The sequence below is a fragment of the Ipomoea nil genome, unplaced genomic scaffold (genome assembly GCF_001879475.1).
Source record: "Ipomoea nil cultivar Tokyo-kokei standard unplaced genomic scaffold, Asagao_1.1 scaffold1286, whole genome shotgun sequence".
NCBI classification, from domain to species: domain Eukaryota; kingdom Viridiplantae; phylum Streptophyta; class Magnoliopsida; order Solanales; family Convolvulaceae; genus Ipomoea; species Ipomoea nil.
In genome coordinates, this window is record NW_017617714.1 from 496010 (window position 1) to 522792 (window position 26783).

Genomic DNA, 26783 nt, shown 5'->3' on the forward strand with positions numbered 1-26783 from the left:
GTCCTCCGACTATTGCAATTTTCCAAAATTAGTCCTTGACTTTTAATTTGGACAAAAAAGACACTTGACTTTCTAATATGTTCCAGTAATGGTCCTTCCGTCAAATATTAGTTAGAATGGCGTTAAGTTGAGGGGTAATGTGGTCATTCCATGTTGGTAAATTACTTATACGGTCTTTTACAAGGGATTGACCAAAGACGACCACCGGAGTAAACTCTCAAATCGCGACAGCAGCCAGTAGCGATGACTCCAGACGATTCCACCGCGACGCTGCCACAAACCTCCGGCGAAATCTGTGAATCAGCGGCGACGACGACAACCTGCTCTCTCGGCCACAAGGTTAGCTAGCGACTCCATGTATCCACGAACTGTATAATCTAATTTTCTTAACCCTAAGTATCAAAATCCCCAATATGTAAACTAACAAGAATGCTAAAATCCCTAATTCTGTAAACTAATTTTGTTAATCCAAAGTATCAAAATGCTAAGATATACTATGGTGATGGATGCAAAGTGGCGGAAAGTGGCGCACTGTGGTGATGGATTCTACTGGAAATTGTCGCAATACTCATCCGCCAGGTATGTACTTTGTTGCACTGAATTTTGTGTTCTTGTCAAGCTTTAGGAGAATAAAAAGCTGGAAGTAGGAACCAAATATGGGCTTTGTGTTGTGTTCTTTGTTATATAATTGCACATTATATGTTGTTTCTTTACGCATATCCATGTGCTGGGCTAGGGACCATTTTTATTTCTTTCTATAAAGTATTGCTTCTTTATTATGGTGATGGATTCTACAGCAAAGTGGCAGAAAGTGGCGCACTGTGGTGATGGATTCTACTGGAAATTGTCGAAGCAGATTAACTTGTGCTAAAGTTGATGGGCAAAGAAGCAGTGGTAGTAATTGGAAATGTACTAGGATAGTTACTGTAATTTTGATATGCCTTTTTTTTTTTTTTTTTTGTTGTTGTTGGTAGTTATAACAATCAATGCACCTAGAACAAATACGGTTCTTATGTTGGAACAGTAGTGGTTATGTGTAAGGGAAAACAGAATTGTCCTGCAATTTGTAAGATTGTTTTGTAATGAACTATCATTTTCAATTTGTAATATTGTTTTGTAATGAACTATCATTTTCAATTTGTAAGATTGTTTTGTACTGGAATTTTTTTGCTACAGTATGCATTTACAGTAATGCATTTTCAATAGCAGTTTAATACAATTCCAGTATGCATTTTATACTTTAATTTCCAGTAGCATTAAATCAGTAGCAAAAAAATCGCAGTAGTAAATGGCAATAATCTGCCAAATAGCAATTTACATTGGAAATTTATTGGACTTAATCTGCAAATTGGAAACCATCTAATATCTGCAATACATTCCAATAGCATTATAAACCATATTCTAGTAGCATTATAAACCATCTAATATCTGCAAATTACATTCCAGTAGCATTATATCTGCAAATTGGAAACCATCTAATATCTGCAAATTACATTCCAGTAGCATTATATCTGCAAATTGAAAAACATCTAATATCTGCAAATTACATTCCAGTTCATCTAATATCTGCAAACCATCTCCAGTAGGTACCAAAAGGCAACACCAAAACAGAGCTAAATTACAGTTTTTGTACTACACATTATGTCTGCAATGAACTACACCATTTCCAGTAGCAAAATACATTTTATTTGCAGTACCAAAATACATAGTATCCAAAAAATAGTAACTAGACATCAGTTAACTAGACTTGAAATCTCCTGATCTTGTATGCTACTTCTTGATTGGGAGTTTGTTCCTTCTTGGTTTTTTTGGTGGATTCTCTCTAACACTTGTAATGCCTACAAGACATGTTTGTCAAGGTCAGTAAACTGAGTGAACAAACATTGGAGTAAAGGGCAGTAAACTGAGTGAACAAACAATTACCTCCATCATTGCCCTCAATATGATGCCAATGAGCATCCAAAACATCATTTGGAATCTCCCATTGATTATCTTCCACCTCAGGCTGAGTAATAACATCAGGCTGGACTGGCACTTGAAGGGGAACCTGGACTAGCACCTGAACTGGCACCTGAACTGGAACTTGGAATGGCTTTTGAATTGGAACCCTCACTGGTGGAACCTGGACTGCCTCTTGAAGGGGAACTTGGACTGCATCTTGAAGGGGAACCTGGACTAACACTTGAATCCATCACCACAGTGCGACAATTTCCAGTAGAATCCATCACCACAGTGCGCCACTTTCCGCCACTTTGCATCCATCACCATAGTATATCTTAGCATTTTGATACTTTGATTAACAAAATTAGTTTACAGAATTAGGGATTTTAGCATTCTTGTTAGTTTACATATTGGGGATTTTGATACTTAGGGTTAAGAAAATTAGATTATACAGTTCGTGGATACATGGAGTCGCTAGCTAACCTTGTGGCCGAGAGAGCAGGTTGTCGTCGTCGCCGCTGATTCACAGATTTCGCCGGAGGTTTGTGGCAGCGTCGCGGTGGAATCGTCTGGAGTCATCGCTACTGGCTGCTGTCGCGATTTGAGAGTTTACTCCGGTGGTCGTCTTTGGTCAATCCCTTGTAAAAAACCGTATAAGTAATTTACCAACATGGAATGACCACATTACCCCTCAACTTAACGCCATTCTAACTAATATTTGACGGAAGGACCATTACTGGAACATATTAGAAAGTCAAGTGTCTTTTTTGTCCAAATTAAAAGTCAAGGACTAATTTTGGAAAATTGCAATAGTCGGAGGACCATTGCTGGAATTAACTCTGTTTCAAAATATGTCACCATTAGATCACTGCGATTATATAATGTTGAAATTGTCCAAATGACAATTATTATTATTATTATTAATATTATTATTATTATTATTATTATTATTATTGTTATTATTATTATTATTATTATTATTATTATATCCCATATTTGATGTTTGAGATACATTCCGATTCTCATGTGCGAACTAAAGACACCCTGAATCTATTTTTGACCAACTTTACGTCCATTTTTGTAAATTTGAAAATTCTTTATTACTATTACTGATCACTCGTCAAAATTTGTCAATAATACCGACCACAAACAAAGATATATAGTCAGTAAATTTGTACAATTATGTTGTCAAGCAATCGTTATACCCTGCACCACGGCGCGCATAGCACTATGCGCCCCGTGCCTCCCAAAACGACGTCGTTTTGGTAAATTATGTAGGCAGTTGATGTGATTATGTGTATTTGTTTATACAATTATGTACATTTTTTTATACAATCATATATGTACATCTATTTTATACAATTATGTACATCCGAAACAGGAAATTTATGTGTATTATGTTAAGAGTTGATGTTTATTATGTTAAAAGTTTATGTATATTATGTATTATGTTAGATTATATATATTATCTTTTAAAAAAAAATATGTGTATTTGTTATACAATTATGTACATTCATGTATACAATTATGTATATTTTAGTATAAAATTATGTACATTTTTTAACATGAAATTTAAAAAAAAAAAAAAAAAATTAACCGCCAACACAGGGAAGCGAAATTTCAAAAAAAAAAAAAATTCTGAGATGACGTCATTTTGCATCAGGACGCATAATGCAATGCGCGCCCTGGTGCAGGATATAAATTGCCGTTGTCAACAGGTCGAAAAAAAAAACCCTAATTGCTATAAATATTTATTTTTTATTTTTGACAACCAATTTATTTATTTTTTATTTCCAACAACCATGGTAAAACCTTTTTGCCTTCCGTAGTAAGGTTTCTCTGTGAGGTCTCACAGAAACCAAAATAATTTTTTTGAGTTAATTACCGAAATGTCCCTTAACTGTAATGAAGTTATCAATTTGGTCATTGACTTTTTTTTTTGGTCTAATTAAGTCCCTCAATTTTAAAAATCTTAACCAATTTGGTCATCTGTTTGTTTAGTTGTTAGACATCCGTTTACTTAGGACCAAATTGATAATTTCGCTATAGTCAAGGGACTATTTCTGTTATTAACTCTTTTATTTAATAAGAGAAGAAATGGTGCATGTGATGACCAAAATAGTCTCTTGACTATAACAAGATTTTTAAAATTGAGGAAATTAATTAGACAAAAAAATAGTCAAGGACCAAATTAGTAATCTCGCTATAATCAAGGGACCATTTCGGTAATTAACTTTTTTTTTTTAATTGTTCTCCAACATATCTCTACCTCCTGCTTCACTTCTTTCAAAATGAAAATGACCTAAATCATAAACTTTAGATGATTTGTATATCAAATAAGTGCAAGCATACAATTTTTGCATTATTATTTATTTTTGAAACATATAAATAAGGTTTTACTTAAGCTAGTTTAATTTGTGATTGTGAACGCAGGTTGAGTGACACCCCTCTTTTGTATCATAGCATAAATCGTCCCGGTCAACGTTAAATACACAACACCAACATACTGGGAGATCAACGCATTCAGTCTTATAACAAAATTCAAGAAGCATTTGCTCATCACTACTTCGTGCTATGCTACCTGTTTCAATATTGAAAAAGAAAGGGAAAAAAAAATTGAGTTGCAAAATATAATGTGAAATGTAAATGTAAATGCTCTCCGCTATGTTAGTTTTGATGTCAAAACGGGTTAAGAGCAACCTCAACAATAGAAAATTTTGTAGTATTGTCAGTGCCATGTAAGAAAAAAGGAGAAGACAGACATAATAGGAGGAGGAGAAAAAAAAAAAAAAAAAAAAAAAAAAAAAAAAAAAACTGCGATGGACGTGCCTTTCACTACAAAAGCAACGATTTTTTATTTTTATTTTTGAGTACTAGTGACTCTGTTATAATGTATTATTTGTTCATAACTATTTTCTCAATCTATTAAAGCACAAGAGTCAATACCGCTCGCACTGCGACTTGAATCCATGACCTCCCATTTGAGAGAACCACTTCGTGCACTAGCACCAAAAATAGTAAATATGTAATCGAATAAATTTTATACTACAGGCCTATGGGTTGAAGTTATTTTCCTTGCTTGATTTTAAAGAATTTGATTCGTAGTTAGTCCGAACTTTCTCAAATCAAAGACTGCACCAAATGAAAAAAAAATTATGTGGACTATGGTCCACAAAGTGTTATGTGAACAATAAAAAAATTATATATTTAATATACTAAATGTATATTATTTGTGTACTGAATGTATATTATACAAAATAATGTACTTGTACTCAAATAATATAATTTATGTACACAATTAATATAATTTTTATTTATGATTCACACAGCTGTGTGAATCATGATCATGCAATAATAACTCATACTAATAAATATGATAATAATTTTTCCACCTTTTAAATTCTCAATAAAATACGAATTCTCATAACAACAAAACACGAATTCTCATAACAACAAAACAGCCTCTAAAGGCTCTGATGGAAATCATCTTGCGTGATGGAAACAGTGGCGGACCCAGAAATTTTGTTCAGTGGGGGTAAAACATTAAAACAAAAAGGATAGCTTAAAAAAGTTGAAACAGTTAAAGAAGTTAACCATAAATATTGTGATATGAATGAAAAATAAAAAAAATATTTATAACAAAATATGAAACATAATTAATTTGAGACATTATAAATTATATATTTTATTATTATTTTTTTGAAAGGGTACACATGTTACGTCTTATTATTAATAGAAAATACATTATAAATTACATATTTTTTTTTTTGAAAGGTACACATTTTATTAATAGAAAATACATTATAAATTACATATTTTATTATTATTTTTTTGAAAGGGTACACATTTTATTAATATAAAAGTAATTACTCATATTTTTATTCTTTGAAAGCCTAATTGTGTTGGAGGCTTGGAGCCACTGCTATTCAAACAGCCATAAAAAATGTAATCACGCCTTAAGAGAGAATCGAACCCTTGCCCTTCGCTATAATGACATGCTTGCTCTGCCATCTAGACTAACTTACTTTTTATTAACATTAGCTGTTTTCTTTTACTTATACTAAATCTTATACTATATATACATACACATATACATACAAGGGTTATATATTGGGGTGGGGTGGGGTGGGGTAGGGTGAGTGGGGGCAGCTGCCCCCACTGTAGGTCCGCCCCTGGATGGAAACCAAACCAAGATCTGTGGTTATCTAAGGTCCTCCAAGTTGGTTTAGTTTTAAGAAAACTTCAAATTGAGTTTTTCCTTCTTTGATTGGGTTGGCTTTAAATGTCCACAAGTCAATATGAATTTGAGGCATATTGAATTGTTCAATTTTCTAAGCTGATTCTTATTTTGGCGCACTACCAATATAAAAATCAATCTCAATTATACATCCTTAAAAAAATTGATAACTCCATCTCTAAATTAAAGAGAAGAAAAGAAGGTATTATTTTTTAATTCTAGAGTGCAAATCATAACACTAAGAGTGCACTTTGCAAAATTCAAGCTAATATTTTTTTTGAACCAGCATATATAAACGCAGTGGCAATTTGGTAATTTTTGTATCTAGGTTAAATTTAAGGTGCGTGAGTTTTGTGCTTAATGTGCGTGGGTTGTGTGCTTAATGTGAGTATTTTTTGAAACTTAAGATGTATGGGGTTTATGCTTAAGGTGCGTGTGGTTTGTGCTTAAGGTGTGTGACTCGTGTGCTTACTGTGAGTAGTTGTTGAAACTTAAGGTGCGTGATTCGTATGCTTAAGGTGCGCTAGTGTTATAAACTAAAGGTGCGCGATGTTAATACTTAAGGTACATCATTTTAACACTTAAGGTGCATTGTTCTAACCACATAAGGTGTGTGTTTCTATCACTTAAGGCGCGTCATTTTTAGCTTATGCTTCTTTCTTCCAAGCACGCATTTTTTTTTTCATTGATTTGAGCCGTTGATACGGATTTGATCAACGAAGATTTAACTGCACAACCGCAAGGGAAGCTATACCCGCACCTGAACCCTTCCATATATATATATATATATGTGTGTGTGTGTGTGTGTGTGTGTGTGTGTGTGTGTGTGTGTGTGTGTGTGTGTGTGTGTGTGTGTGTGCAAATGAAGATAGGTCTTTCCATGCGGTCAGTGCAGATTGCACCATTAGGTATATATGCATAAATGCACCACACAGTGTTCGAAAATGTACCAAAATGAAATGCACAAATGCACCACAAAATGCGCAACACACCAAAAAAATACACAACATCCAATGGTACATTTTTTGGACATTTTGTGGTGCATTTATGCCTACCTATTGGTGCAGAGCCGCACGGGAAGCACTATTCATACAGGAACTTGACCATATATATATATATATATATATATATATATATATATATATATATATATATATATATAGAGAGAGAGAGAGAGAGAGAGAGAGACTAACGGGATGAAGCCATTAAAAGAACTAGGAAGAAAGCTAGCTTGATTGAAGGGCACTCCATCATTACATATTTTGCCATGAGGAGGAAGCACAACTAGTATGAAGTGTTGGTGAGTTTGTATTAATAATATATAGATCAGAGTTGGTCTACTCATTTTTTTTGGAGCACTATTAACTCGATCTATTACAAGGCAATATATGTTGTAGTTCAAAGAGTAAATATTTCACAACTAGAATTCGATTCTGTGACCTTCCCTCAAGGAAAGTCACAGAGGTGTTATCTGAGTCCAAATAATTAATTTCAATTTTCATCTAAACAAAGTTAACAAACTTAATACATGAATTTGGTGTGAATCTTAATTGCTTCACCTAACCACTTTCTTTCTTCCTATAATACTTGTGCCAGTTGTGTGTGACCTAGCAATAAGTGTTTAAGACACCAGAAAATGGCAAAATTATATATTTGACCTATCAAGGACAAAAAATGAAGGTCTGAATTTGACATTATTATTATGGGTATTAGTGTATAAGTATTTGGGAGAATGTTATAGAACATTTAAATTTGAGGTTCAAATTTATAAAAAAAAGGAATAAGGGTCAAATATGTCATTGAACTGCACACGATAATGCAATTAGATCACTTAGCCTAAAAGAAAAACAATTGAGTCCTTAAACTAACCAATTTTATTCAATTAGTCAAATTTACCGATTTTTCAGTTTAGTAACATGTCACCCCAAATTTAAATATTTTTTTAAAAATTATTATTTAAAAAAAAATAATTATTATTATTAAAAAAAAAGCGTAAAAATCTTTTGACAAAGATCTTGTGGTCAAGCGGCATGAAGTGACTCTTCCAAATGGAAAGGCATGGGTTTGAGTCTCATTAGAGGTGGTATAGACTCGTTGGGCTTCAGTAAGTTGAGATTGTATATATGACAGATACTGGAAAAAAAAAAATGTATAAGGATCTATAACCCCTTTTTTTTCATTTCTAATAATTGGTACAAATTATATGAATGCGCTATATATAATGATCATCAATAACTATTGTAATAGATTGGCAATGGTTTTTATTACAACCCGTTTTATAATTAGACAACCTATAAATAACCTGATGGATCCATTCACTACTTTTTAGTTTTTTCATATAATATATATCATTTATATTTGAAGAAAAATGAATAAGGTTCAAATTGGCCACTGAACGTAACCTGAAAATGCAATTAGGTCACTGAACACTCTAAATGTATGCAATTTCACTTGATAGCAGGTTACCATCAATTTTAGTATGTTACCTACTTACATGACAACTGAGTTGGCATTTTTAATAATTTTAAATAATAATTTTTTTTTAAAAAAAAAAACAATTTAAAAAAAAAAACGACAACGGCCACCCCATCGTTTTTTATTATTATTATTATTTTTTTATTTTTTTTTTCATTTTTTAAAATTTATTATTAAAATTTATTACAAATTATTTAAAAATGCCAACTCAGCTGCCACGTAAGCATATAACTTGCTAAAATTGATACTAACCTACTATCCGGTGAAATTACATACATTTAGAGTGTTCAGTGGCCTAATTGCATGTTTTTGGAGTGTTCGGAAGAAAAATCAAAGAAGGAGAAAGAAAGCGATGAGCTTGTGATCTCGAGATCGTCGTGGACGCATTTGATGAGGCAAGAGTCATCAGATTTAATGAGTTGGAAGCCGGCAGCGAAGAGGAGAAGCAGATCGGAGAAGAAGCGAGAAGGAAGCCGGTTGGAGAAGATGAGGGTTGAATTACATGAAATGACGCTTTTGCCCATTTTATTTAATGAGTTAAAATTTTCTGGTCACATTTGGCCGGTAATTTGGCCGACGTGACCAAAATTGATAAGAATTGCATAGTCAAGGTACTAAATTAACATTTTTGAAAATCTAAGTGTTGCAATTAACACAACTCCAATAGTCAGTTGACCAAAATTTAAATTTTTCTCTAATAATAAACAATCTATGTTTATATTGGTGGCCACAAGAGAGTTTTCTATATAATGCTTATAATGTTTGTCATTTCGCAGAATATTAAGAAGCTGTAATAGACAATCAGTAACAAAAAGCTCAACACATGCTCATGTTTAAGTAGTTCTACACCATTCAGAGTATAGTCACAATTCTAATTAAATATCTAAGCCATACAAGGTAATGCTAATGAATAAATGATACTCAACTGGAAAACAATTTACTACCACATCCATTGTCATAATTATACCTTTTAAAGAAAACAGAAAGAAGGGGAAAAACAAAAAGAAACTGGCTATCAAGTATACTCAACTGGATGACATTATTTATATGTTAATGCACTCTCTAACAAATTTTAAAATCAAAAGTTTTTCAGCCATGCAGAACACTTATCATAAGCATGATGGGCACAATTGGTGCTGGCTACCTTAAGAGAAGGCATGCATAGCTAATATTGATAGTTACAGAGTTGCTAAAGTACTATTTACTTTATTGTAGTGTCTAATAGTATCTAAGCTAGCTTTTAGCTGTATTAGTAACATTCAAATTTTAGCAAATTCATCCTAGCCTAGTTGGGATGGTGTTTTGTTATTTAAACACTACAAAGCAATAGAAAAGGGGCCAGAGTTTGCAGTAAACATTTTTTAGTTTATTCTTGTGCTGCACTATCAGATATTCAGGTCCCATGCCTAGTGAAACTCTGGCAAGAAGAGCTTAACTTATTTCATCCGATTAACCACGGAGTCATCAACGTAAAAGCATTCACCAATTGTCTACGCATCATAAAATATTCAAACATTTTCACAAACAAATATATATATATATGCTCTAATCAAAGAATACACAACATTAGTCTTTGCAATGCAAGTTTCACTACAAAAAAAACACAAGAATAGCGACGGACAAATTCCGTCGCTAAATAGTGAAAATCTATCCATAAAGTATTTAGCGACGGGTTTCATCCGCCACAAAAAACCGCGTCGCTAGAATTTAGCAACACAAATTTTTTCCGTCGCTAGACTTAGTGACGGAAATGTCCGTCGCCAGAGGAAATAAATCCGTCGCTACATTTCTTTCGACGACGGATTCGAAGACGACATTTGTGAGCGAATAACGACGGAATATTCTATCGCTATAATTAGCGACGAAATTTACGTCGCTAAAGCAAAAAAAATCCGTCGTTAAGTTTCTATTACTACGATCCGACGACGAGATTTGCAATGGCTTAGCTACGAATTTTTCCGTCGCTACGGTCCGTCATTAATATAACGACAAAAACTATCCGTCACTATTCTTTTATTATTATTTGAATTAAATGTGATTTAACTACAATTTAGTGACAGAAATATTCGTCGCTAAATTTAACTACGGATTTTTTCGTTACTATTTCGTTGCCTTACTACTATATTTGTCCGTCGCTAAATTTTAAAAATTAATAAAACAATTGTACTCGCTAATTAATATTAGAAACTTGCATTAAGCCTATAATATAGTACTTGAATTATATAATTATAAAATATATTATATTAAAGCATTCAAAGTGAATAAAAACAAAAGTATAGTAGTATAATGTTACATCATTAGAACCAGTACCACATATAAATAAACATAATCTAATCATCTCTTAAATTTTCATCATTTGAATTAGCTGAATGTTCAGCTTGAGTACTTGAAGTGGATAGCATGTTGTTGCAACACAACTCATCCATCAAACTTGCATTTGAGTCTGCATTTAAGCCTGCATTTGAGTTCTTTTAACTTGTAGTTTAACTTCCATCTGAGCCTCCATCTCAACTCGCATAGTCTCTAACTGTTTGTTCACCATCTCCTTCATTCCCTCTTGTTGAAGTTGTGAAGTAGCAGATGAAGTTGTGAAGTAGCAGATGAACTACAACTATCCCCGCTGCTGATAAATGCGGATGACTTAGTCCCAAAGCCATAAATACGCTGTTTTTTTACTCATCCATCAAACTTGCAATCTGAACTTCTGAGCTTGCATTTGAGCCTGCATTTGAGTTCTTTCAACTTGTAGTTTAGCTTTCATCTGAGCCTCCATCTCAACTCGCATAGTCTCTAACTGTTTAATAAACATAATCTAATCATCTTCTAAGTTTTCATCATTTGAATTAGCTAAATGTTCAGCTAGAGTACTTGAAGTGAATAGCATGTCGTTGCGACGCAACTCATCCATCAAACTTGCAATCTGAACTTGCATTTGAGCCTGAATCTGAGCTTGCATTTGAGTCTGCATTTGAGTTCTTTCAACTTGTAGTTTAGCTTCCATTTGAGCCTCCATCTCAACTCGCATAGACTTTAACTATTTGTTCACCATCTCCTTCCTTCTCTCTTGTTGAAGTTGTGAAGTAGCATATGAACTACAGCTATTCCCGCTGATAAATGCAGATGACTTAGTCCCAAAGCCATAAATACATTGTTTTTTTACCCACCAACAACATTCACATACATTTGTGACATGTCTGGTGGCTCAGTTGACCCTTCCGCCTCTTGCATTGCAGCATCACGCCATGCTTGTATTTCGTCCTACAATTAATAACATATACAAAATAAGACAAGTATATAAAGGCATATAAGAATTTTATCTATTTAACAATATACAGTTGTTAGGTTATACTTACAGCGATTTTCTTTGACCTCTCATCAACGAATGTACCATCCTTCTTTTTGTGCGTATGAGCAAACCACTCAAACAGATCAAGCTCCTTTTAAAGTTTATCCCGCTATTAAACAAGCACAAACAATAAAATAATACTTAAATGCGTAAAATATATACAAATAATAAATTTTTATGTTAAATGTATTACCAATGTGTGAAAGTGCTCAATAGTTGATCTAGATCCTCCGGTATGTCAAGTCCTGCTACCTCACTCATCCTATTTTTGCATTGTTGTTCAAATTTAGCTTTCACTTCAAGCCTATCCCAATATGCCTCCCAAATGCGTATGTATCTGTTGTTCAGATTTAGCTTTCACTTCAAGCCTATCCCAATATGCCTCCCAAATGCGTATGTATCTTCATGTACACAATCTGGCTTCCCATATGAATTCCGATTCTTCTTCATTTTGGAGACCATATCTGTATAGCGTGTGCTTGCTTGTGTTAAAAAGGCTGTATGTACTCGACTATTAATGGACTCGTCCCACTTGAAAAATTTCTGTAACATTACAAATTTATAAAATATATGCAATATCATCCATAAGATGCATTGGACAAAGTTACTAACATAAATTAAATAACATTCTAGCTTCAAGAATGAACCACACTATTTTCAAAAACATATCGTGAATTTACCTTAAATTCTTCAAAGTATGATTCCTTGTACTCATTAGACAAGGTCTTCAAACCTTATCAATTGAAGAAGAGTTTGATGAATTTTCAGTGTAATAACGCAATTTCCAACCAAAAATTTTGATTATCAACTTAAAACTACAATTATACCACGATAGTATTAAGTGCTTAGACATCCATTTTGAGCTCACAAAGACAAAAAATAAAACACAATAGCTAAAAAGGTAGAGAAAGGAAATTTCGCTGTTCAAAGAATACATTAAAATAAAATAAAATAATCACTGTTTTAAAAGGGAATACTAACTTTAATATTTTAGGATTGTTCACATTTTACATTATGAACCGGATGGCCAAGTAGGTTTAGCAATTTGGCCTATCATAACATGATAAAAGTCATGCACATTTGAAAATGAGTATCAAAGTGAGAAAAGAAGCTGCTATAGTTAATAGCAGCATTCCCTATTATGACCAATTCAATAAGGTTTATATCATAGTCATGATTACATGTTAAACATTATATTAATTGTTCAAAACTACATTTAACGCAAACTAAATACAACCGTATAATAATTGTACTAATAAAGAAGGAATAAGACTACAAAGCCAATACAAGAAACCAAGTTTAATTTATATTATGAAGATAGGAGGAAGGCAAAAAATTGGGCAAAATGTGGGGCAAAATCTGAGAATGGGAGATTGGGCAGTGAAGGATTGCGTTCTTATCTTAATCAACCATTCCAGATCTTGGTTACGTTGGAAAAATGAAATTCCCAGATAAATCAATAAAATAAATACTTAATTTAAAGTAAAAACTAAAACGTACCGATCATTTCCTATGCCACACATCCCTATTGATAGGAGTTATCCGTGAGATATTCCGATTCCATCGCAATCCCTAATCACGATCTCATACTCTAATATGAATCCTTTAACAGAGAATACACCGTCAACACAATCCATGGAGCGAGTTGGATTGGCTTCTAAATCGAAGGAATTTTCGTGAGAGATTATGAAGAAAGATGGTAAGAAGGCGGCGCTGAAGTAGAAAGAGAGAAAACAAGGAATAGTAGGGTTGGCATTGCAAGCTGTAATATATTAAACACAAATTCCATATCGGTGGGCCTGCTCAAGACTATAGAGAAATACCATTCAATTCATTGGCGTTTGATAGTAAAATGGAAATTAGGAAGGTAAAAATTTGTAATTTTATGAGGAGAAATAAAATGTAATTTTTGGTCTCACGGGTGTGAATGTATTTCTATATTTGATCTTTAACTATTACGGAGTAATATTTTTAGACTTGGTCTTTGACTTTTATATCCTTACCACATTTGGTTCTTTATTATTAAAATTTTTAAATTTGGTGTCACGACTATTTAATCCTTGTCACATTTGGTCTCCGATTATTAAAATTTTCAAATTTGACCTCACAATTTTTAAATTTTTGCCACATTTAGTCCCAGACTATTAAAATTTTTATATTTAATCGGGTGATTCTCTAATCCCAAAATTAACAACTAATCTCCCTTCTAATTAAATAAATTGTATTTTCTATACAAAACATTCGGTGTTTGTAAATTTAAATTTGTAATATAATTTTAATTTGTTTAAATTCGATTTTAATATTATTAAAGTTTGTATATAAAATTTGTATTATGTAACCATAATATCATTAATTCAACACCATATTAACTTATAAAGAATTTGGAGGTAATTTTATTGTAGGACTAAATCTGTAAATTTTAATAGTCGGGGACCAAATGTGGTAATGATTTAAAAGTCGTAGGACCAAATCTCAAAATTTTAATAGTTGGGGACCAAATGTGGAAATAAGTTCATACTCGTAGGATCAAAAGTGGAAATAACTCAAAGAAGAAATTAGGTAGGGAAACATTGTAATTTTATGAGGAGAAATAAAATAGGAATTAAGTTTGATAGTAATGAGAAATTAGGGAGAAAAAAATTATAATTTTATGAGGAGAAATAAAGTTGGAATTCAAATTTTATTATTTGGTATATATAAGATTTGAATAGAAATAAGTAGTGTAAAAATTAAAATGTTATTGGTTTAATTACTCCAAGTAGTATATTTAGTATACTAATATGTGTTCTATACTTTCTCAAACAATTTCAGCTCAAAAATCTAAATCCCCAACACCGGGGTTCAAACTTAGTCTGCGAGAATGAGCCAGAGATCATGGAGGAACAACAAAGAACCATGTCTAACTATACCAAAAATCACTACTACACAGAAGGTCTTTAACGTCAGTTATTTAGGGTCTTTAACGTGGATTAAAAAGTGACGTTGATGTAGGCGACATTGTATAGTAAACATACAACATCGGTTAAATAAAAATCGACGTCGTATATTTTTTTTATTTAATTAATAAAACTTACAACGTTAATTATTTCGTAATAACCAACGTTGTATACTTATTTTTTTAAAAAAAAATAAAAATATACAACGTCAGTTATCACGAAATAACCGACATTATAAGGTGATTTATTATTTTTTAAAAATATACATACAACGTCGGTTATTGCATATAATCGATATTGTATGTGTTTGTTTTTTTTTTTAAATATTACATTTATTTATCAATTTAGACCCAAAACTTGCTCAAATTACATATATCACAATCACATATTTTTTTATTTAATTATTAAAACTTACAACGTCAATTATTTCGTAATAACCAACGTTGTATACTTATTTTTTTAAAAAAATAAAAATATTAACATCAGTTATTATGAAATAACCGACATTATAAGGTATTTATTATTTATTATTTTTTAAAAATATACATCGATGTCAGATATTATATATAACCAATATTGTATGTGTTTGTTTTTTTTTTTAATATTACATTTATTTATCAATTTAGACCCAAAACCTGTTCAAATTACATATATCACAACCACATCCAAAACTTATGCTCAAATATCGCATCACAACCACAACAAAACCTGTAGAATCTAAAATTTATAATCTCATAATTAATAAAAGTAATAAATCTCACAATTAATACAATTTAAAATTATCAAGCTAAGATCAATTTTTTTAATGCTACTGACTCTATTACAATATAGTATATGTTCATAACTACTTTCTCAACCTACTGAAGCACAAAAAGTCAATAACGTCTCCATTAAGACTCGAACTCACAACCTCCCATATGGGAGTCCAACCCGAGTGCCATCTGTGGTGTTTGGTAACTAAGATAAATTATATTATTTCACATACTAAAATGTATTTAACCATTCATAAATTAAGAACTTGGCCAATGTCTCTAAATTAATCAATCTCTTGTTGATTGTAGCTCGATCCACCAACTCTCTCAACGATCTACAAAGTTGATAATTAATAAATAATTAGTAAGCTAGCATTTTTAAAAATTAGAATGAGAAAGATATTTTATTAAATTACTTGCCTTATTCATTCCTCCGCATGCTTCTTTGGAAAGAATTTCAAACATGTATTTCATCACTTAATATCCACATTCAGTACTTCCAACTTGTTGGGCACACAACATTTGAATTAAAATATAATTAGAATTTTATTTAATAAAAAACAATAAAATATATGTAGTTTTACAAATGTATAAAATACTTACCAAAACACTAATCCATTTTGGTTGCCGAGTTGGTTTCTTTCCACTCAACAAACTTGTTGATTTCACACACCTAAAATAATAAGAGATAAGTATACATAAATATTTTATGACATCGTACTTTATTAATAATATAATTATTATACATTTCAACTATATCTTTAATGTCATCACATGGTTCGCCTCCCATGGAATCAAACCAATAGATTTTGAGTAAAAATTGCCATCAACATCCAATGCCCACTACAAATAAATAATTTATTAGTTGTACTCTCTTACCATCATCGGGAAACGAAAGGGCTGCGGTGAGAGGGAGACAAGAAATCCAGAAGATCTGGAGGTAGTGCAATAGCTGGGAGGATCTTCCTCAAAGGTAAATAACAATGGAACCAGTCAGCAAAACACTTGGGAAGTATAAGCAACAATTGATGAATAACCTCACAGAAAAGGAAGTTACGGTCACTGAGTTATTGGCTTCGGTCACTAAGTTATTGGCTTCGATGGATAAGTGACATGAACATGTAGCCAGTAAAGACAGTGAAATACTTAATGCCCTCAACAGCATCCGTGAAGCCCAGCAAGAGCTTACTTCAATAACTAACCAGCTCGAAAGCATCTTGGCCGATCATAAACTTTTCTTCTCTAAGACCTTCGAGGCTTCGATGGATAAGTGACATGAACATGTAGCCAGTAAAGACAGTGAAATACTTAATGCCCTCAACAGCATCCGTGAAGCCCAACAAGAGCTTACTTCAATAACTAACCAGCTCCAAAGTAGCTCCAAAGTATCTTGGCCGATCATAAACTTTTCTTCTCTAAGACCTTCGAAGAACCTGGGACTTATAAATCCTAACCCGCGTCATCTTCTCCTGTTGCACCAGTATCTCTCGAAGCCCAAAATGCTGAGTACCGTAAGGATCATTCCCTTTTGAAGGAGAAAATTAACAAAAATGTTGTGAAGATTGACGAAATCTTTGATCATTTGTGTGCCGTTGAGAAGAATGTCGATGATCACGGTTCAAGAATACTTGCGGTGACAAATTTCATTTCTAAGGCAAACAAAAGCCTCTCTGCAGCTCACGACGCAATCAACCGTTCTTTGGATTGAGTGTTCAAGACCTGTGAAGGGCAAATTATGTTGTGCATCTGTATGCACCATGCATGGTGCATACAGATGCACACGACGTCGTTTTAGACTAAGGACGCGGTGTTTTATAAAATAAAAAAAGAAAATTCCGTTAACGGCGTTTATTTCCTTTTGAGTTTGTTTCCAAGTTTCAAACTCGACCGTTGGCAGTTGTTCGCTGTGGTATTGGCATTCGATATCACCGGAATCGCGATTGTAATCTCAATCGCAATTGCAAATCGAAATCGCAGTTGGGATCGGAATTTACAAAGTGATTACTAGATGGAGGATGGAACAGAGCAGACGAATTCCGCAGTTGGTGATTGGCATTCGATTCAAGGTGATCTTGTTATTGTTTTTGCATTTGTTCCTTTGCTTTTTTGTATGATTCTGTGATTCATTATGATACAATTGTTGTTAGCAGTGATGTTTGTGTCTAGAATCTACCATTAGTTGTGCAAATATGTATACAAAATCACGTAAGTATATTTCCATAATTGTATAACAACAATTCCAGAATTTCAAAACAATAATTCCATAATTTCATAACTATATTTCCAAAATTGCATGTCTATATATTCAGAATTAGCGGGGTACTCTGTTTTGGCAGTTTGTTGCGTCTGTGTATCCAGAACTGTATAACTATATTTCCATAATCACATAACTATATATCCAGAATCTGTAGGCACTCTGTTTTTGCTGTTTGATGAACTGTTTGAAGTAATGTTCACCATGTCTATATAATGTAGTTAGTGAAGGCATTGTGGATGGTTCAGTGAGTTCAGATCAAGTAGATGTAGATGTTGATGGATCTTCATCAGTTCCAGGTTTATTCATAGTGGTTTACCTTTTAATTAGTAAATTCTGCTTAGGAATTATATGTTAATGGAAATGGTTATTATTGTGTTATATTTGCAGTTGATCAAGATTTGGTTGGTTTGGTAGTAAGTAATGTTGATGAGGCTTTTGAGTTGTATAACAGTTATGCATATAGACTTGGTTTTAGTGTGAGGAAGGGTCATCAACGATACAAGGGATCTACGAACACAATTCAAATGAAGAACTTTTGTTGTTCTAAGGCTGGTTATAAGGCAAACAATGGGGTTAAGGCTTATTCCAAAATTGACACAAGGACAGGGTGTGGAGCGTTTGTTCAATTTGACGTGGGTGATGATGGGTTGTGGACAGTTACAAAACACGAGAAAATGCACAATCACGAGTTATGTGTGTTCAACAAAAGTCATCTACTTCGTTCACATAGGAGTGTCGGAGATAATCAGCTCTTATATTTACAAGGTTTGAAGGACAGTGGAGTTGCACTGGCAGATGGTATTAGGTTCCTAAAACACCAATCAGGGGGGTCCCCTTTAGTTGGTTTCACCAATAGAGATGCTTATAATTCAATGGCTACGGATACAGTCAAGCGATTGGATGGAACGGATTCTAACTCTTTAATTGAAATTTTTAGGAGGAGGCAGTCTACCGAGACTGATTTTTTCTTTGATTTTGAACTTGATTTGGGTGCAAGATTGTGCTGTTTTTTTTTTTTGGAGGGATTTTGTTTTATAGTTTTTCTCTTTTCTCTTGCACCAGGGACGATGCAAAGTTTTAAGTGTGGGGGGAGGAATCATTAATTTAGGGATATTTCTGGGGATATTTCTAAAATTTTAAAAATTTTTGCTTTTGCTTGGATGACTCATATGCTATTTTTGGTGAATAAGTTACTTGTCTTAGCATGCAGTTACAATTACTCTCTCTTGTTGGTTTGTGGTTTGTTTTAGTGGTGCTTGCTGCATCTTAATTTGTGATGGATGATTTGAGGTGTAACACATATTTGATCTATTCCCTTGCCAATAGCTTTGTTAACCACTTAATAATTGGATTAATCCTTGATCTTGTGTTTTGCATTGCTAGTGAAGGGTTATGTGAGATTCCGGTCATGGGTGTTTTTGCTAGAACTTGCCTCATTACTCCCTAAGTGATGTCTAAGTTTTGCATGTTTTGAAGTGATTTAGGCCATTATTGTTTAGCCATAGCCTTTAAACCTGTCCCTATATATATTTTTATCCTTCGTGTCCCCATTGTGCCTTTTGTTTGTTCAAATAAGTGCTAAGCGCTTATCCCCTCTTCGTGATTATTTTTCTTTGATTTACCCCATTATTATAACCCTTAGCCCGTGGCCAAGTATTTCCCTTCCACCCTTGAGAGAATGAAACTTTTATCTTTATCTTTTCCGTAAGAAGAGTTTTTATGGAGTTGTGCTACGAAAAAAAAGCAGCTAGTGTTACAAATGTTCAAGTGTGGAGGTCATGAAAGTTTGGATTAAAATTATCTTGCTATATCCAAAAGAAGTCCAAAGACAAAGAAAAGAATGAAAAAAAAAAAAAGAAAAAAAAAAAGATTGAAAGTTTTTTAGTTTGGATCCCCACTTTACCAAAGAGTTGCTAAGTTCTTAAAAGAAGTTTGCTCCTTGGAATTATGATTATCTCATCTCTTCCAAATTTTGAAAAGTTTAGATAAATTGTGACATTCTCTCTTTTTGATTTATTTTTCCATACCACTTCTTTGCCAGCCGTCACCCGTAGCCCCATTACAAGCTTAATAAAGTCCTATTTGATCTTAGCATGCATTCTTAGATTTGATCTAGGGGAGTATGAAGGGCAAGCCTATGGGATCTCATTCTTGAGCCGTGTCTTGCATAATCTCAACTGAGTACTTGTACACAATTGATCCTCACACACTTTAAATTCTTGGCGCTCGGTTTTTGGCTTGGAAATGGGTCTCTTATGTGCCAAACTAATTTGATTCTTGAAGCTTGTTGTTTTGTAGCAAGTGGGTTGGTGGTTTGAAAGGTTGTGCAAGAGAGAGCATGAGTAATTTGTACGTTTTGACTTGTGATTTTATTCCTTAGTTTTGCTTGAGGACAAGCAAAAGCTTAAGTGTGAGGGGGTGATGTTATCACATCTGTGCTTGTTTTTATGGTTATTTTGAATCATCACAGTAATTAAGCTCTTTAATTTTGCTTATTTAATACATATTTTCCTTGCTATTATCATTTAATTATGGTTCGCACTTGTTTTGAATATTTTACGGTGTTTGTTAGTGTTTTTGAACCATTTTAGGTCAAAGATATGACCAAGGGGAGTTCAAGGATGAGTTTGGAGCAATTTTGGATGAGTTCGGGGCCCAGTGGACTCGACGCGTCGAGCCAAGGGCTCGACACGTCGAAATTTTCCAGTAGCTAATTAATTCGTGCACAGGAAGTCTCGACGCGTCGAGAAAATTCTCGACGCGTCGAATATGTGTCTGTTTCTGGGATAAAAACAGACGCCTAAAGTGGCGCGGATAAAAAAACAGACGCTTAAAGTGGCGCAGCTGGGCAAAATTCAATACAAGCGCGAGATCTCTTTTCCTAATATCAATTGCGCGGATTTCAAGGCTCATATCTCCATATTAAAAGTTAGCAATTCAAGGAATCTTCCAAATTCTAAATATCATTAAAGACGACAATTTCTTTATTTAAATATAGGAATTAGAATTTGAGTCCAATTTGGTACAAGATTCCTATTTCATCTCAACTTTGTACCCACTATAAAATCCCTCCTTCCTCAAACCTAAGAAGAGGGACCGAGACCGGGAGAATTCAGAGATTCTTGGAGACAAGAAGGAGAGAAATCAAGAGCCACAAGTTGTCTTGGAAAGCAAGAAGAAGACTAGGGAGATTTGGGAAAATCGTCTGGTTAATTCTTGTACTCTTTTGATAATTTGTAATTCTTTATTTATATTTGCTATGTATAATTTAGTCATGCTTGGCTAAATTCTTTAGAGATTCTTGGGTAAAAGTGTTTATGAACCTATGTGCCTGAGCTCTCAGTTTCTTTAAAATATTATTATTTGGGTTTAATACTTGTGTTGCAATCGTGATAATATTGTTTGATGCTTGTAATTAATGGCCATAGTTACTAGCTTCATAGCCATGTTTGTGTCACCAATGGGAGTTGGGGCATAAATTAGGGTACACACAATTGCACCTAATGGTTGGTCCTTGAGAAAGGGGAACTTATTAGGGGAAGTTTATTCTAGATTGTTGCCAATCGGGAGATGGTAGTAATTAGGAAAAATTGAATGCTGATCTTTGATCTTATTGGGTGTTTAAGCCATGGGAGTGGAAATTCACTAGGAATAGAGATTACGAGAGTAATTCGATTCCACTTTGCATTCCCACACAAATCTTAATTCCAAACTAAATATTGCAAACGATAATTGGCACTAGGTGATTAAATACTTGAATCCCATGAATCTTAACTTCTCTCTAATTGTTTTCAAAATCCTGAACCTCTGTTTTATTTTATTTATTTTATGCCAATCAATCATCTATGTAATTGTCAGGATTGGCTCTAATGAATAAGTTAGTAACTAGTGCTTGATACAACCACTTCCCTGTGGATCGATAACTCGTACTCCGAGAATTATTTGTTTGCAAATATACTACGCATCATGGTCAAATGAGACGAGATTACGAGGTGTTTGGGGATTTGTTAGTGCATGATACGACATATCGCACAAACAAATATGATATGATTTGTGGCCCTTTCGTAGGGATGAATCACCATTGCATGAATGTAATGTTTGGATGCGGGTTTTTGATGAACGAGATGATAGAATCGTTTGTGTGGTTGTTTAAAGCGTTTTTAAGATCTATGGGTGGCAAGTGTCCACAGACTATTATGACAGATCAATGTGCAGTTATGACTGCTGCTATATCTAAAGTGTTTCCAACATCACGTCACCGTATTTGCATATGGCATATTGGTGAGAATTCAAAGAAGCATATCAAGACGTTAAGGAACAATAAGGATTTCTTGGATACGTTTAACTACGTGTTGAAATACACAAAGACCGAAGCTGAATTTCAATTCTATTGGACAAGGTATGTTAGTAATTAATCGTTTTTATTGGATTATATTTCATATGTATGTAGTATTACCCGTTCTGATCATTTAGTATATTTATTACAGATGTATATGAATTGTGGATGTATAGTTTAACTATTATGGATGTATAGTATAGTAATTATGGATGTATAGCAGGTGAACTGACTGGTGGTCACTGGAAATGTAGTTTATGGATTATGGATGTATAGTGTATCAATTATAGATATATAGTATTTCGATTATGGATATATAGCAGTTGAACTTACTGGTGGTGCCTGGACATGTAGTATATGGATTATGGATATATAGTCTATCAATTATGGACATATAGTATTCCAATTATGTATATATAGCACTAGAAATTCTGAGTATGTGTTAGATGTGGTGATGCTGTTTGCTAATATTCTGCTTCATAAACATTTTGGATTTTGTCTTACCATTTTCAGGTTGGTGACTGACTATAAATGTCACAAGAATACTTGGTTAGAAAAGTCATATGACTGTAGGGAGAAGTGGTGTCTAGCATTTAACAAGGACTATTTTTCTGGTGGCATTCTATCGTCACAAAGGAGTGAAACTACAAATCACTCGATTTCTAGAAGGTTGTCTAAGACAGCGGGTCTTTGTGATTTCTATTCATCGTTTGTAAGCGTAATTTCTGAATGGAGAAGTAAAGAGAATTGTGAAGACTTTCGGTGTGCTCAAGGAGTACCCGTTATGATGATGGAGCATGTGAAACTTCTTTCACATGCTAGAGAGGTATACACGATTGAGATATATTTTCTGTTTGAGGAACAATTCATGAAAGGCAATGTCTGTCATCAAGAGATGGTGTTGAATGATGGCCGTCAACAGAAGTATCACGTGTGGCGACCAGATATAGATATTATAAGGCATGAGGTTAGTTTTAACCCAGCCAACTTGGACATTTCTTGTAGTTGCAAGTTGATTTGTGAGTTGGGAATTCTATGTTGTCATTGTCTACGCATTTTTCATGTACATTGTGTTTCTAGTATCCCCGACAAATATATCCTTAAAAGATGGACTAAAAAGGTCATTGATGGTAGGAATGTCAACATTGATTCTATGGTTTATAATGTTTGTATCCCTCCATCAATTTGGGTGTTCGATATTAGTAGGAAATTTCAAAGATTAGTTGTTTCTAGTCAAGATAGTAGTGTAGCCAGGAAACTGTGTGACGAAGCTGTTGATGATGTAAAGAAAAAGGTTGAAGCCGAGATTGGGAATGTGCATATTGAAGAGTGTGGTGTTTCATCTTCAAGTGGTGGTGTACAAAATCCTTCAAGCCGGAGATTGAAAGGTGAGCGTAATAAAAGGAGGAATGGTGTTATTGAAAAGAAGTACAGTCTTGCAAGGGGGAGAAGGAGTGCTGCAAATAAAGCTGCATTGAGTACAAAGGGTGCTGTTCGGTCTTTGGTGTTGGAAAACATATCCAAGCTTGCTGGGGATGGATACCTCGTACATCCAAGTTCTTCGAGTTCAGATTTTGTTCAGTTTAGTAAGGGTTTAGATGACAATGTAGGTGTAGATTGAGAAATACAAGTTGTTATCATTGATTTTATGCAATTCTGGACTTATAGGTCTGTAATTCTGGATATGTAGTTTTGCAATTATGGAACTATAGTTTTGAAATTATGGAATTATAGTTATGCAATTATGGAATTATAGTCATGCAATTATGAAAATATAGTTATGCATTTATGCATGTGTAGTTTCCATAGTGATGGAATTTGTAGTTACCAAATTGTGGTGTATAGTTATGCAATTATGGATGTATAGTTTTGCAATTATGGTATTATTGTTACGTAATTATGGAACTATAGTTATGCAATTATGGAATTGTAGATATGCAATTATGGAATTATAGTTTTGAAATTATGGAATTATAGTTATGCAATTATGGAATTATAGTTATGCAATTATGAAATTATAGTAGTCATGCAATTATAGATTTGATACGTGAAAAACAAAAAAAAAAAAAAACAAAAAAAAACAAAAAAACAAAAAAAAAAGTGGTGCATAAATCATATGTAAATTTGTATTCAGCTATTAACATCATGCATTCACAGAGACAAGTCACACTGTCAGTGTAGATCACAAAAACTTTCAAATTCTTAGAATTCAGTCAACATGTTGAAAAATATTCATTCACTTCTTCTTGGAGACACTTTTGGCCGCTCGTAGAACCTCCCCCCTGACTGCGTTCATCCTCCACTTTATGAGATTAGCAGCATATTTCGTTCGCAGTTCGTACATGAAGTTTGCCTATAAACAAAGAACATTAAGTAATTAGTCATTTGCAGTTTTTGTTTTTAATGTATTTTGAAAGTATAATATGTATTGTAGTCTTACATTCAAGCGCATATTCTTCTTGAATCCTGGCTGCCAGTCTTGTAGAGTCCCTCGGTATGTCTCCATATGCCGGAGTACATAGATTCAGTAATCAGTGACATTTTCAATGTTTGCCCAATCCAACTTAAAGTACTCTATTGCAACTTTTTGCAATTTCACATACAGGGAGTGGCACTCGGCCTTAAGGTAACCACTGAATGCTTCAATCTGGTCAAAAAACTTAGTTTAGTGTTGATAATGCTTTTAAGTCAATGGATAGGTAATAGTAAGAATGTCAAGGTTTTTTTTTTTTTTTATCAATTTTACCAATAAGTGTGGGCAGTTGCCATATTTGTCCTTCTCTGAAACATCAGCTGGTAACTCCTTGTTGTCCATGACCTGTACTTTATGTTCTTTCACGTTGAAGCAGACCAAGAAGTAGTGATCATGGCGATGAATTGGGAAAAATATCTAATTCCAATTCAAAGTTAAAGCAATGTTAGTATTTTTTGGACATGATAAAGTCAAATTGGACATGGGTAATAGAACTTACCAGATCTGCATCACTGATGTCTAGGTTCCTGAAGCTGCTTATTTCATAGCTCAATCTCTCATTGAAATTCCTCCTTTTTATGTCAGCTGGGAGATCCTTCATCCACTGGTCTTTGGGATCAATTTGAAGCTGTACACACAAATGCAGGAATGAGTAGTCATAATCCAAATAATATTTGTTGAAAATGTTAAAGTTATACATACAGAATTATATAACTACACTTCCAGAATTGCATAACTATAGTTCCATAATTTCATAACTATAATTCCAGAATTACAAAACTATAAAACCAGGGGTTCACAGGTACACATCCAGAATTGATTAACTACATATCCATAATCTGAAAACTATATATTCATAATTTGTGAACACTTACATGTACTAGGGTGGAGAAGTAGACCCGCTTTGTCTCCCCAACCGCACGGGACGTGTTTAGCAATGTAAAACGTAGGGACCAGACATCTAGGAAGCTGCTCAGTATCTCACCATTGCACAGAGTTGCAAAACCATCCCTTGACAAGTAATAATCACCATATTTGAACAATATCTCTCTACAATACAATAAATAAATAAATATAAGAACATAAATTAATGAATAAAATTTATGTAGAATATGTGGATGGAAACATACCCTCCCGGGTGCTCACTTGAGGCTTCCAAAAATGCGTAGTTTGAAACAACCTTTTCTTTGGGAGTTGCATTATGGATGGAGCCTTTGTTCTTAGTCCAGTATGGTGACCTCAAATAAAGTGGGATGTTTCTGTATTTGCGCACAGGTCTCTTTCTCACAGTAACATCCTCAACATCAGATCCACTTTCTTCCATAACTTTGTTGTTCAAAAAAAAACAGAGGCAGTTCATAAATCATAAGCTCAAAAGTATAATTCCAGAATTGTATAACTACACTTCCATAATCTGTAAACTATATGTCCATAATTTGAGAACTACATATCCATAATTGTAACAATCAATGTCAATAGTTGAATAAGAATATATTCATAATAATCAAACTTAATATTCATAATTTTTGACCAATTGAAAACCATATTCATAGTCTAAATCTGCATAAGAAAGCAGTAACCGACTTATCAAATTCATCAAACTCAGCAGCAGCTTCGGCAGCAAGGGTAGTAGGAGTGGTGAATTTTTCGAATGGCACTCTAATTAGTAATGGAGTTGTTTCCTTCGCCGTTGAGGTTGATACTCCCGCACTCCTCACAATGTTATCCACCAGGGTGTCCAAAGGTTGCTGTTGAGATGGTGGTGGGGTTGGTGTAGAGCGTCCAAGTAGCTCAAATGATGGGGGTTCTAGTTCCATTTCTTTTCTGGTTTTTTCAAAAGTCTCTACCAGAGAATCAACTGCTGATGTGAAGCTTTCACTTCCAAAGAAGATGTCATCCAACTGCGAGGCAGTTGGGCTAGAAGTCGGTTGAATTGTGCTTGCAGCACTCAGCATTGTTGAGATTCCTGAAAAAGCCCTCTTCATGATGTCAACCGGGGCCCCTTGCTTGCCAATGTCAGACATGACCTG

At 33.8% G+C, this 26783-nt stretch overlaps 2 protein-coding genes and 1 long non-coding RNA gene across 3 annotated transcripts; 1 reads left to right on the forward strand and 2 right to left on the reverse strand.

Annotated features, from left to right (window-relative positions):
- Nucleotides 1–11472: 11472 nt before the first annotated feature.
- Nucleotides 11473–13769, reverse strand: LOC109184698. Its single transcript, XR_002054856.1, has 4 exons — nucleotides 13500–13769; nucleotides 12193–12463; nucleotides 12007–12108; nucleotides 11473–11911 (listed from the first exon to the last, which is right to left on the reverse strand). It is a non-coding gene; the product is annotated as an uncharacterized LOC109184698 (long non-coding RNA).
- A 3926-nt stretch (nucleotides 13770–17695) lies between these two features.
- LOC109184714 (protein FAR1-RELATED SEQUENCE 5-like) lies at nucleotides 17696–23901 on the forward strand. Its single transcript, XM_019334752.1, has 5 exons — nucleotides 17696–17795; nucleotides 18163–18240; nucleotides 18332–18949; nucleotides 22013–22343; nucleotides 22794–23901. Exons 1-5 carry the CDS (start codon nucleotides 17696–17698, stop codon nucleotides 23899–23901), a joined length of 2235 nt encoding a protein of 744 aa, XP_019190297.1.
- A 548-nt stretch (nucleotides 23902–24449) lies between these two features.
- LOC109184715 lies at nucleotides 24450–26077 on the reverse strand. The gene is made up of 6 exons (XM_019334753.1): nucleotides 25884–26077; nucleotides 25629–25803; nucleotides 25253–25381; nucleotides 25027–25170; nucleotides 24721–24927; nucleotides 24450–24633 (listed from the first exon to the last, which is right to left on the reverse strand). The coding sequence occupies exons 1-5, from the start codon at nucleotides 26075–26077 to the stop codon at nucleotides 24805–24807; spliced, it is 765 nt and encodes a 254-aa protein (XP_019190298.1). The 3' UTR covers nucleotides 24450–24633; nucleotides 24721–24804.
- Between the last annotated feature and the right edge of the window lie 706 nt (nucleotides 26078–26783).